At 40.2% G+C, this 13600-nt stretch overlaps 1 protein-coding gene across 1 annotated transcript in view; it reads right to left on the reverse strand.

The window, feature by feature from the left end:
- Nucleotides 1-1474: 1474 nt before the first annotated feature.
- Nucleotides 1475-13600, reverse strand: part of MCM9 (minichromosome maintenance 9 homologous recombination repair factor) — a 62649-nt gene continuing 50523 nt past the window's right edge. The window contains exons 9-13 of the mRNA XM_069487290.1: nucleotides 9033-9235; nucleotides 7907-8110; nucleotides 6552-6634; nucleotides 5933-6078; nucleotides 1475-2942 (exon numbers count right to left, since the gene is read on the reverse strand). Coding sequence (XP_069343391.1) covers nucleotides 1475-2942; nucleotides 5933-6078; nucleotides 6552-6634; nucleotides 7907-8110; nucleotides 9033-9235 — 2104 coding nt within the window. The remainder of the gene's footprint in view (nucleotides 2943-5932; nucleotides 6079-6551; nucleotides 6635-7906; nucleotides 8111-9032; nucleotides 9236-13600) is intronic.

The raw sequence follows: 13600 nt of genomic DNA on the forward strand, positions 1-13600 counted from the left end.
GTCCAGACCAAGATTCAACTGGTCAAAAACCTATGTCCTTTCTTTTTCCTTTAGTTCTAGTAAGAACACTGACACCCTGAAAACCAAAAATACTGAAAGGACCATATCAAATTAAGAATTATACTATACTGGGAAGTTATTAAACAAGTACAGAAATAATACTATGTAAGCCATAAACTTCTACTAGAACAGGTTTAAGTGAATATGCAATAAAAAATTTTATAATCACTGCTTATGTATATCTTTTATCAGCTGTTTAAAGTATTTCAAGACTTCAAAAGACTCATCCATATTAAATTTGTATTCACAGCTTAAAATTTTTCAAAAATGTAATTAGTTAATTTTGGAATTAATGTTTAAATGTTTAAGAAAAGTTGGATTTCCTAAATTTGTTTTCTCTCCATGAATTTAATGAAGTGAACATTAAACAAATTACATATAGTTTTGAATATTCTTCATGTCCAAAACTCTCCCAGACAATTAAGGAATCAATCACGTTACAAATTCATACTTCAAAAGAGAAAGTCTGTAATTATGAAATCCTAACAACCCTTGCTAGAATCCAAAGGAATAAGTGATTTTAAAAGCACACAGAAAGACAAGCTTGAGTTATCTATTATTATCAAACACAGTACATGATTTGCTTGGATTTAAAGACAAATGAATCATAACCTAGTAGGAATCATATTTCTATATTATCCACCTGAGTAGATGAGACGTGATATACGGTTGAGACTACTGCACATTCTTCTTCTGACTACGGGATTTGAGTTGTGTTGAAGGTAGGTCCCCGAGAGAAAAAAAGAAGCTGAAGCACAAAATGTTGGCTCAAGAGAGAAAGGAAAACTCAAAAGATCAGTACTTTAGAATGATACTATTTGACCAGTTGCCAGATCTTTGGGAATACCATGGAACTGGAAGGATGTCTCTCAAAGAAAGAAAAGCTTAAGTCACATTTAGTCTGATGTATGCAAATAAATACAAAGATAATATTAGAAAATCACATGATTTTGGCAAATCACCCCAAATGATAATAAATATTCACTGTACTTAGCACATTTCAGGTGAAAGTACAAAGACAAAAATAGCAAAAGAGTTCATCTGCCTTGTTAGATTTATGAGTGCTTTCTTCCTGGCATTTGTTCCTGAGTGAGTGAAAGAAGGAATCTAGGGAAGACCCTCTCTTCCTTAAAAAACAAATAAAAAAACAGAAACATCTTTGGGAATATAAGTACTCCATTTGCAAAATCAAGCATAAGATCTATTAATTCAACTCAAGTGCTGGTATCACACTGACCTAAGCCGAGTAAGTCATGAAGCTGAACCTGAAACTAGCAAACCTGACGGGGAGCTGGTGTTCAGAATGGTACTCAATATGGCCAGCAGTTCTGTACATTGGTAAGTCGCACATTGATACCCTGAGGTGCTGCGCTGAGTTGTGAAAGCTGAAATTTGATTAGAAAGCTCTTCATAATTATGGCGTTTTTCTCATTTCTTCATCCCAGTCAAAATCTAATGTTTCATCATCGAGTTCTGATAAAGTGAAGAGAGTTTTGGAAAGAATCAGTTTCTCGGTGGACCCCTGGAGCTGAAAAGATTTCCTCCTACTGCCAAGCTCCGGAGCTGTGGCTGTGGGAGGAGGGCTTGGACCTCTCTCACTGCAGTTCCTCCTTTCAGGAGGAGGAGGGGATTCTGATTTGGATTCTGACGGGGAACTAAAGGAGAAGTTTGCCAATTTGGCTAATGTGCAAGCATGAACTTTGCTGCTTTTATAATTGCATGAAACCTCTTCCTTTTTGTCTCCCTCGCAAGTAAGACGAGCACGCCCAGTCTGGTTTCCAAGCTCTGATCCATGCTGAATAGCTCTCTTCTCAGGGGCGCACTCCCTCTTCTCTATTGACCCAGCTTTCTCTGGTGGCTGCTGGGACACCTCCTTTGTCTTACCCCGTGGATGATCTGAGCTTCTGTTTCCTGAAGTAGATGTCAACTTTTCTGAACCTTTCACAGGCAGAGCTGCTTCTCTTCTTGTTCTACGCTGGGAAATTTTAGGACTATGAACGGCTATTTCCGTCGTGCCAGGAGACGCATGGCTGTGTTCTTCAGGGGAGTGGATCAGTTTTGACTTCTGTTTGAAAGTAAATTTTGCCAGTTTGGCCACAGGGGGAACTGGAGTCTCAACACTTTCAAGTTCAGGTTGTTCTTCTTGAGCAAGGGATTTCGGTCTCTTTCTTTTGGGAGTTTCCAGTGTTCTTTCTGGGCTACGTACAGGAATGGATTGAGGATGAGAAGGGACTGTGGACTGTGAGGGCACCCTGGTGGCATTTCTGTACAACTTCTGGGCCCTCTCCCTGCACAGCTTATTCAGTCTCCTGGGGGCATGATGAGTTAGTACCGAGTCTGGTTCCCCAGCAGGTGCTGCTGCTTCTGACGCTGGTGCTGTCCATTTTGCCTCTTTACCCTCCACATTGTCTGGCCTCCTCGGATCTGTCTCTACTGGTGATGGAAGTTGCCCAGCTTCCACTTTGCTCCTTTGGCCTGGTTCACTCTTTCCCTTACCCTGAGATTTGTTGTTAGAGATCTTTAAAGCTGTATTCTCCTCAGTTGTTTTGGGACCAGGAGACACAAGAACAGTGTTTTTAGGTTTAGTGTGATGAGCTGCCATGAAGTCAAACCAGTCCAAACTGTCATCTCTGCTATTTGTTTTTTCAGCTGAATGTTTTTTCCTTGTTGATCTATTAGGCCCCAGAAGGGGTGGGGGGTCTAGAAGCGGGCCTGCCCCAGGACTGCCTCCAGAAGAGGAGGCACGCATGCTACAATTTATTTCCTGCTCTGCTGAGGTTCTGAAATTGGATTCTTCCCCTGGATCATTTCTCGAGGGTCCTAAAGTAGTCTCTGCCTCCATCACCCGTGGCTCAGATTGGTGCACACTCTGATTCTGTAACCTGTAACAGAGATAAATAAGGAAAACGTGAAGAGAATTTGCTTTAACCTTCTCATTTCTTTAGTTTCTGAGATGCCATCTTAAAGGTTTAAGCCCAGTGTAATTCCAGGTTAATATCCAATACAGTCTCCTAGAGCAGCAGCAGGAAATTATCCTTTTTTATCAATATAGGTTTAAGTGCTCTGATAAGTGTTCTAATTTAAACTAAAACTGGAATAAAATAAAGAAAATTAAACAGGAGGTTTGTCTACATTGTTAGATCTCTCTGGAAGTCCATTTTACTCATTTCGGACTGTTTGAAGGTCAGTGTAATATGCTCAGCCTTATCTCTCGTGTTCAGTGTTTAAATATAAGACAGACTTGTCACTTCTCGCACAGTAGCTGACTGCTGACCAAGTAGCTTGGTGCTCTAGTTGTTTAGTGGCCAGTCTGCAGACCAGAACCAAATGAAAGGCTGGAGGTTATGATCTCTCTCTTCTCTTCACCTGATGGAGGTACTGAATTTTAGTGCATCTAAACAGTCACCTTCCTCAGGAGCTGAGAGTCTGCGATACCCTGTGCTGGTGCTCCCACTGCCCCTCCAGCGTTCTCATTCATAGCAGACATCCCCAGGTAACTCTGACAGTCTTTCCTGCAAAGCCCAGTCATGTTTTAACATGGGTTCTGGGCAGCTACTCTCCATCAATCTGATACAGAATTAAAACCTATTTACCTTCTATGAATGAAGGATCTGTTCAGTGATAATCACTTTCAACCTTGGGCATACTAGAAACTGAAATAATGCCAGAAGGACGACTTTCTAAAAGGGATTGTAGTTCCCCAAAAGTAGGTCCTTTAAAAGAAAGCCCTTCCTAGCAACCTAGAAATGCCTTTTCATTACAAAGTGCCATATTACCCCTCTTCCATGTACTAACTCTGAAAAGAAATTATACCAAAAAGCAGAGGAGTAAATTATTCTAAAATTCATGTGTAATCATACAAAACAGAAAAAAATATTACATTTAAATATATTTAAATATGTTAAAATGTTAATGGTATATATCTATGGGAAATAAGATTACATGTGATTTCTGTTTTCTTATTAATTACTAATTTGCAAAATACTCTATAAAGAATATTACCTTTATAATCAGAAAAAAACCAAAAAAATTATTGAAAAAATATTGGGTTATATTCATTCACAGTAGATTTGCAAATATCAACACAGCAAACCCATGTTCCTTGTTACTACTCTGAATTACAATCAAACAAAAAAAGCAAATAGCTTTAAAAATTACTACTATCTAATATACTTTTTAGCACCAAATTGAGGTCAGGGACACTTATAATTGTTAAAGTTCCATAACAATGTCCTAAAAGATGAGAATAGTTAGGGTAAAATAAGTTAGCCCTATTATTTTTATCTAATTCTTACTTTAGGAATTAAACTCTCCCTTACAGAAAATTTCTACAGCTTTACTACACCTTCCTGAAAGACAGTATCTTTGCATTCTGTTTTGAAGTGGATAGAATGGTCACAATTTGAGACAGACTATCACTCATAAAGCATTTTCTGAAAGAAAAGTGTGATAAAAATATAAATACTTTAATTATAATTATGTGGTCTCCTTAAGGAAATAACTCTTTCCTAAAAGCTCTTTCCTAAAAGGTAAAAACCCATATGATAGTTGGGTGTTTCTCACTTGATAAGATTAGCTGTAGATTGTGTCTTGGAGGTAAATTCACTTTCACTTGCAGGGCACTTGGTTTTGTTGTTTTGAAGATCAACATGGAACTTGCCTCTACATCATAAAGAAATACCAATAGAAACAAACATTTTAAGGCAGAATCCTATCTTTTAAGTTGTCATATACTCTTTTCTTTTTCCTTCTTCCTTCTTTTCCTCTAGGAGGGTCATGTTGAATTTGGGAAGTCCAACTGCCATTTTTCTAACACACAACAATGATTCTGAGCCACCTATTCCCTCCTTTCCTGAATTCAGCTTATGTCAGTTTCTAGTAGCTTGGGTCAAAGTAAGGAGCTGCTCCAAAGGCAAAGCCAAGCCCAGGAGTGGCTTGAAAAGGATCAGCTACATCAAACCATATGACCCAAAGGAATAACTTTGATCTTAGCACCATGCTCTGGATCATAAGAGCCAAAAGAAAGGAGGATTGATTAATACAAAGTGCAAGTTTACTACAGTCTGGCACCTGGGTGTCAACAGGATAAAGCCAGTCCCCACATTTCCCCACAGCCAGGAAGGCTGTGCTGAGGTTTTATAAATTAGAACAGAGAATGCTGCTGGGAGAAGGAAGAATTCTCAAGGCTTTACTTTTACAGTCAACCAACCCAGTAGTCTCTAATCCTCCTTCTGCGGGGCCCCACTTCCACATGTACTCCGTTCACAGCCCCCAGCTTTGAGGTCGACACCGATGAGCAGGTGCAGGTCAGTTAGTAAACTGCTCACACTGATCATGAAGACACCCAAAGGGATAGACTTGCCATTCCTCACTCCTGTTTCTCAAGTACAGACTCAAAGCCTAGCTTTTTAGAAGCCTATGTATTTCCAAAGCATGTAAACATTAATGTTCAGGCAAAAATTCTTTAGGTACCTACCAAGTCCATGTTCTCACTAATGCAAGTGACACATTCCTTCCCATGTGTCCTCCATGTCTATTATTCACCTTTTAACAAGTCATTAGAAAGGTAAGTTTTGAAATGTCACTTCTGCCATTCCTGAGTTGTTACCTCAGCCAACACAATGTAGAGCAGAGACAAGCCACCTCCACTGAACCTGCCTGAATTTCTGACTCCCAAAAAAGTGAGCACTAAAATGGTGTTTTTTCAGGCCACTGAGTTTCGGAGTGGTTGATTGTACAGCAACAGATAACTGAAAGAATCCCCTACAGGTAGCACAGATAGATTTTTCCACTTAATTTACACTTCCTTTGTTTCACTAACTGCCAAACAAGGATTTTCCATTAAATGCCTTTCTTGTTTTTCCTTCCTCACCTTTCAAGTCTTCTAAGCTCTTCACTCAAGAGGCTCTGCAGCTCCAGCTTTTCCAGAATAAGTTCACACTGCCTCTGGTACTGCTCCCGGGGGTTTTCAGGAAAGGAGGTGTGGAGAGCATTCACACCTCCTAGCAGTGCACCTCCCTGCAGGGGTGAGACAATAACAGGGAGAGTCACCACGCTGGCCTGCACGGTGGCAGTATACACTGGGATGGCTAAGACCGGCCCTCCACACCCCTACCTTGGGTATCTGAATCACCTGGGAAGCTTTTTCAAATTTTGATAGTTCCTGCCCCCAGATCTGAGTGCCAATCATTGCTCTGGGAAGGCACGCTGTCACTGGTGGAACCCTGAACATCCTTCAGGTGTGCAGAGGAGAAAAAGGATTGAGACCCCCTACTTTATACCAATGGGCAAATGCAATGCCACTGATGCAGTGAATGTCTCTATGACATATTTTCCTCTTGTATTAAATGGTTACCTTTGGATATATTTCCAGGAATTATTAGGTCTAGAATATAATCATTTTTGTAACTCTTGATATGTTAACAACATGTCTCTTTTGTTTAAGAAAGCTTGTAATTAGGGTAAATATTAGGTACACAAAATATCCTTACCTGCATTGAGGACTCCATTACTGACACCACTGTAATGGCATCTTCCAGAGTCACAGTGTCACGAAACATCAGACGGGCATGAGCTGACAAAATAAAACACGTATATTTTTTAGGAATATTTGAGGGGATAATGGTAATTCTCTACCTGACCCCCAGTTATATTTTGTGAATGAGCTACTAATAACAAATTGATCTCACTAGAACAAGCACAAAAGTCAATGTTTAACTAGCCTTAAGGTTGTTTCTATAATAGGTCTAATCCTTCTAAATAGCCCATGCAATTTAGTACATTTATATGTAAAAATACTCTAGACTCTAGCAAAGAAAGCTGTATAAACACATATTTAACATTCAGCAACTTTTAATCTTCACTTTGTAATTTACCATAGAAATACATAAAATTAAAACTCATTTCACATCTCTGGCACTTTTCCTTATCTATGATCTATATAAGCTTTCCAAAGCTACCAACCTAGCAAGCCTACATTTTGAGTATTACTTGCTCTAATATTAGCTATAAATCCTTGAAAAAATGAAGTCCATTTGTTTTACAGTAATTTTTATTAAGCTTATGTTATTTACTATATGTCACATTCAGTATACATGAATTTTTTTTTAGAATTGTTTAAACAAAGGCTAAAATGTAAAAGCCAATGTTGGAAAAAAAGTTTGAGATACGTATTCACCATATGTGTGCATGTAAGCCTATACCTTAGGGATGGATAGGGCACCGCATTGCTAATTTGGTTGTTATGATGATAGGGGTGGGTTGCACTTACACAGCAAGAACCAGAGATAAACAATTCCAAACAAGAAACTGTCCCACTCAAAATGCTAACAGAGATGGCACTGAGAAACAAAATATCAGAACAAAGGCTTTCTAAATGAATGACATCTTAAATTATAGGAGGTCCTGAGATGTCACAAAGAGTCCTCTTTCTTAATGACACTACATTCCACTCAACACACATAATCTGTCCTCAGAAGAGCAGGCAAGGTCTCACAGCTCAGAGTCTTTACTTTTTAAGTGACTATGAGCACCTTAGAATAAGGGTTACTCTTTTTTTTTTTTTTTAGACAGAGTCTTGCTTTGTTGTCTGGGCTAGAGTGAGTGCCGTGGCGTCAGCCTAGCTCACAGCAACCTCAAACTCCTGGGCTTAAGCAAGCCTTCTGCCTCAGCCTCCTGAGTAGCTGGGACTACAGGCATGCGCCACCATGCCCAGCTAATTTTTTCTATATATATTTTAGTTGGCCTAGGGGTTATTCTTATTCATCTTTGATTCCATGGTGCCAAGCTCCATGCCTTGCACACAGTAGACACTCAATGAAAGTATCATTTGTTGAATGAAACAAACCTTCTGCTAATCGTATCAAGCTTTCCAACAGGCGGATGGTGGTCCGGGCAGCGTTCCGGGAATCACTCTGCCTTTGCATCTGGTAGTACCGGAGAAGAACTTGGTTGCCCACATCAGACAGTGAGGGCTGTAGATTCCTAATGAGGCAGAAGTAGGCTTTCATCTTTTCCATGCTCCAGAGCTTCTCTGATTTGCTTGGGTAACCTGTGTATATCGGGTATTGGGTCAGTAATTTCAAAGAAAAGGCAAACCTCATTTTAAGGGTTTTTATAAAGTTCCTGTACTCATTGTTTAAAAAATAATCTTCAGGTTTTGTGGCTATTGAAATCTAGATCTGTTCTCTGCATAGCATACTGTTCTAGAAAGAACAGTCTTATGATCTAAGATGAATGAAGGTAAGCTTCCTACAGGGGTTAAAATTATTCAGAATAATTCTGGTCTGCCCTATGGTAATAAATAGTACTTGAGTAAATCTAACTTAAAGAGACGTCCACATTTAGAGATTTCTGTTTCATAATTCAGTTCAGTTTTCTTTGTGTACAAGAGGTAAGCGGTAATTCTCTACCATAAGGTTGTCCCCTTTCACTGCAAGGGACATATCCAACAACCATATTCTCATCAATGGCTGGTAGAGAATGACCCTTTTCCTTCCACTCAGTATTCTGGGGCCCCCTGACTGGCTCCTCACTCACTGCTTTCTAAGCGTCTCTCTATTGCCTGTTACATAGCATACTCTGGGTATTTATCTAATTTTCTTATTTATTTTTTCAAAGTTAAACACAATATTTTTTTCTTCTTCTAGAGTCCAATTCACACAGGATAAAAACAAGATTTTTTACTATGAATCAGAGCTTCTGTTACTCTTCTGAAAGAAGTTATATATTAATGTGATGTAAAGGCAACATTGGAAAGTTCTTTAAATTAATCACCTAATTTATCCCTACAATTACAAAGAATCAAAGTCTTTCACAGGTCAATTGCAGTAAACTATAATGTTCTCCCAGCACAAAGCAGCACTAGAAACAGTTATAGATCCGAGTTGACTAGTTTTGTCGTGGCTAAAGGGAATTTCCTTTAATTACGTCTAATCTCTCTTTGTCATTTGGAATGATTTGTCTCCACATACCTTTATTTTCTAAGATAAAGGAGGAAATTATACGATCCCAGTCTTCATTCTTGGTATCAAGTAAAACCAGGATCAGGTCAAATCGACTTAAGAGTGGGCTGCCGAGGGCGATGTTCACGGACACAGACTCGTGGGGGTCGTACTGGCCTTTGGGGTTAGTTGCTGCCAGGATGGTGGTTCTTGTGTTCAGCTTGCACACGAGGCTACCGAAAGAGAGGGTACAATTCACTGACTCTGAGATTCAAATAAAAAGCAAGATTAAATTTCTTAATAAAATGGGGCTGATCTTTAGCCTTGAAAATCTAGAAAGTCCTGTGAAAGCAATGCGGAATGACACAAAAGGATATCACAAACACCATGTTCAAATAAAGTGCTTTGAAACTGGTCTATCTTGAAGTAACTGTTCAATAAACACTTTTTATGCTGATACTATGAGCAGACCCCTCTGCTAAATGCTAAGAGGTAAACAAAATTAAACCAAGTATGAATGCTGTTCTTAAGTGGCTTGCAATCCACTAGCTATAATGTAATACAAGGCAGCATGTGGTAAATTCTATAAGAATAAAGTTCCCAGGGGAAATAACGATGATGTGTATTCTTCTACGTGGACGGAAAAGTGATCAGAGAAACATCAAGAAGCAGCTTTTGAACTGGGCCCTGCAAGGCACCTGGACATTTTTAAGTGGAGAGAGACATACCTTTGTGGAGGGGTAAGGGTGGAGGGAGAGGATGACTTTAGAGAATGGTGAGTAGTTGAAGCAAAAACTTTCTTTGTATTCAATTATTTTGTTTTGATTTTTCTAAACATGGAAGAAATGAGAGAGAGAGGGGGAGGAAAAGGAAATCAGGAAATATAAGGATTGGTTTAGCATGGAATTTCTGAGGACAGCTGTGGACAGAAGGCTGAAGAGCCTGGGCTTGGCGCAGGGTTGGACAGAGAGGGACCGGGGACGGCAGACAGGGCAGGACGCCAGTGCAGGGGTGCAACAGGGAGGAGCCGAAGTCCTAAATGGAGCAGAGGTAGAGCAGGGATGGATGTGATACAACTTAGATACAGTTTTAAACTATTAATGAGGGGCAAGTCTTCAGAATACTATGGCACATTCATTAACAATAACAAACATCAAAAATGTTATCTGTAAGTTTGTACGTCCTATACTTCCTGCCCATTTTTAGTTACAGTGGGATGTCTGCCTCTCAGAAGTCACACCCCTGTGACATCAGCAAATGTGTGCTACATTTGTTAATCCTGGATCTATTTCCAGTGGGCTGTGGTGGTTGGTTACTTCATTCCCTGAGGCTGAAAAAGCTGGAGAATATTTGTGGCAAATGGCATATGACGACACTCACCAATAAGAGAAAGACAAACAAGGCATTTTTACCAGAAACTAAATCCCCTTTTAAAATATTACTGAAAGAGAAAAATTCTGAACAGACAGTCCACATCTTATTATTTATGTGCCAGAGTGGCTTTTGTAAAGGTAGTTGTTTAGAACTTGGAATCTAGTTTGACATAAAAACAAGGTAATAAATGGTTCCTAACTAATCCCACAATAGTACATTTAAGCCACACCAAAGTGAGACTATTTGCATTTATCAGTAAAAAAATTCTGCAATACTGGCAATGAAACAATATAATTGCATATGAAATTATTTTTTTGAAATTATTTTCAATGCTAGGTAAAATTAATTGTTTATTCTCCCTCTCTCTGATCAACAGATAGCTATATAGGCCATTTCCTGTGTGCACAGGACTGTACTGAGAATTCAAAAAGGTATACAGCTGGTTCCTGCTGCCAGTTAGTTTGCAATAGAACCTCTGAAGGATGAGGAGGCTCAACACAGCACCTGCCAGACAGCAGGTGTGCAAGGAATTCTGGGTTAGTGTTGGCATCGGTATCAGCAGAGAGGAACTGCTGTGGAGATACCTGGATACCTACAAAGGAAATAATCTGAAAGTTTTCCATGATATGAGAAGGAAAATAAACAAAGACAGAAGGAAGGTAGTAAATTATTCCTGGGGTAACTGGGAGGACAAAATGGAAAGAATAAGTGTAAGAAAGGGGACTGAGGAAGATTCATATGCGAAGAAAAAAGGCTGCCTGAGGTGAAGTCAGCAGAGATGGAAGTGATGAAAACAGGGGTGTGGGCAGGGGAAAAGGAGATTGCACGGGATAGTAAGTGGGGCAGATCCCTGTGGCAAAGGCGGAGGACGGTAGCAGGGCCCAGAGGGACAGGGTGGGCTCTGGGCATTTGAAGGAGGGAAAGCAGTACACAAGCTTGGTGGCTGCAGACAAACATTTCCGCTAAAAACTGAACAGGGCTATAGAAAACAAACACAGATACTCACACACACATACACACACACACACCCAGTCTAATCCTAAATACTTATGCATAGTAAATAACTACTGAATGAATGAATTCATGAGTTAGCCACAGTCCCAACCTTTTTGGCACCAGGGACTGGTTTCATGGAAGATAATTTTTCCAGATGGGGGTGGAGGGTGGGAGAAGCTCAGGCAGTGATGCTGGGGCGCCATGGGGAGCAGCTGTAAATACAGATGAGACTTCGTTTGCTCGTCCTCTCCCCACCTCCTGCCACGCGGCCCAGTTCCTAACAGGCCACTGACTGGTACCTGTACCAGTCTTCAGCCCAGGGGTTGGGGACTGCAGAGTTGGTGTAAGGTGACTCATTTTTTCCATCCAATATGGACTCTACCTTCAATAATATTAATGAAAATAACTACAAAGTAATACCAAGTGCTGTGTTAGGGTTACACAGATTACCCTTAACCACTGCAATCTGAAAGGTAGGTATTATTATAACAAACTTAGAAAGAAGGAAATGCTAAGCTCAGAGATGTTAACTTCCCCAAGGTTACACTGAGCAGCAGAGATGAGATTCAAACCTAGATCTGCTGGGCTCAAAAATCAACGCTCTTTCACTTCCAGACTGCCTCCCCTGTGGGTTCTAACATTTCAGGTGTACAACTCCTGTGATCTTAGAGAGTCTATCTGGTGTTTTAGGTACCTATTTACTTGCCTTATTTTTTTCCAACTAAATTTGATCTTCCTTGAAGGACTGTGACTTACTGTTATAATTCTCACACTGCTTGGCACATATTAAATGCTCAATAAATGTGCATTCATTAAATGACATATAGAAAAACAAATCTTTACACAGTTCAGTATTTCTAAAATTCAGAGTTATTTTATGCTCACAGGCTTCAACAGTCACAATAAAATGATGTTGATACATGTTTTTTCTGCCTAATTTCAAGGAGAGGAACCACTCCAGTTTCTGAAAAAGCTACTTTTCCATTTATTTGATCCACACACTTAAACTTTCCAACAAACACAGTAGTAACTGTTTTAAATGTTGTAAAGTTAGGTTACGTAAGTTATTTTTACCAGTACAGACCCTCCAGAAAGTGCCCTTGTTTTTATGAAGGTTTCCTATTACTCCCATTACACCCTTTATGGGGTGATCCCCATCTTTACCCATAGCTTTAATCCCCATCTATATGCTGGTACTTCCATATTTAGCTCCAGCCTATGGCAGTGGCTGCTATATGTTCACCAAAACTTGTTATTTTTTTCCTCCTGGAAACAGGGAAAGATTATATTTCCTATCCCCCATTATAGTTAAGTAGGGCTATAATGACAAGTGTGGACAATGGAATAGGAGTAGAAGAACATATACTACTCTTAGGTTTGTCTGGCCCCTAAAAGCCTTCCGGTGCAATCCTTTCCTCTCTCTATTTCTCAGTGGAGTACAGAAGAGGATAAGGGCTTGGAGGCAGAGAGCCACATGAAGGAAGGAGCCCGGGCCCTGAATGACTATGTGGAGTACAGCACCCCACCCTCAATCCACATCAGACCGTGACATGAACGAGAAAACCTTCCTCTGGCAAAGTATTACAGGAGAGATGAGCATAAGAAAGAACTGCCCAGTTTTCAGGGAGGAATGGAAGGCAATAAAAGACAGCTCAGAAATTCGAGGTTTTGAAGGGTCAGGGGAAAAAATTGCTTTTAGACCAGAGAGGCAAAATTGAAAAAGGCTTTGAACAAAGGCCCAGTAAATTTTCTTAGTTGTATAAAGTGACTTAGATTGAGGGTTAAGTCTTCTGCTTTAGATGCCCTTAAGGTAGCCACTGTTAAGTAACAAAGGCCACACCATGTGCCTAGCAGCACAGAAGCCGAGAGGTGGAAGCAACCCAAGTATGTAAGGATGAAGAAATGGATAAGGAAAGTGTGGTCTATAAATACAATGGAAAGTTTTTCGGCCTTAAAAAGAAAGGAAGGCCTAGAGTGGTGGCTCAGGCCTGTAATCCTAGCACTCTGGGAGGCTGAGGCAAGAGGATCACTTGAGTTCAGGAGTTTGAGACCAGCCTGAGCAAGAGTGAGACCCCATCTCTACTAAAAATAGAAAAAATTAGGCAGATGTGGTGGTGCATGCCTATAGTCCCAGCTTCTCAGGAGGCTGAGGCAAGAGGCTCATCACTTGAGCCCAGGAGTTTGAGGTTGCTGTGAGCTAGGCTGACGCCACGGTACTCTAGCCCGGG

Source organism: Eulemur rufifrons, chromosome 15, assembly GCF_041146395.1.
Source record: "Eulemur rufifrons isolate Redbay chromosome 15, OSU_ERuf_1, whole genome shotgun sequence".
Classification (NCBI taxonomy): Eukaryota; Metazoa; Chordata; class Mammalia; order Primates; family Lemuridae; genus Eulemur; species Eulemur rufifrons.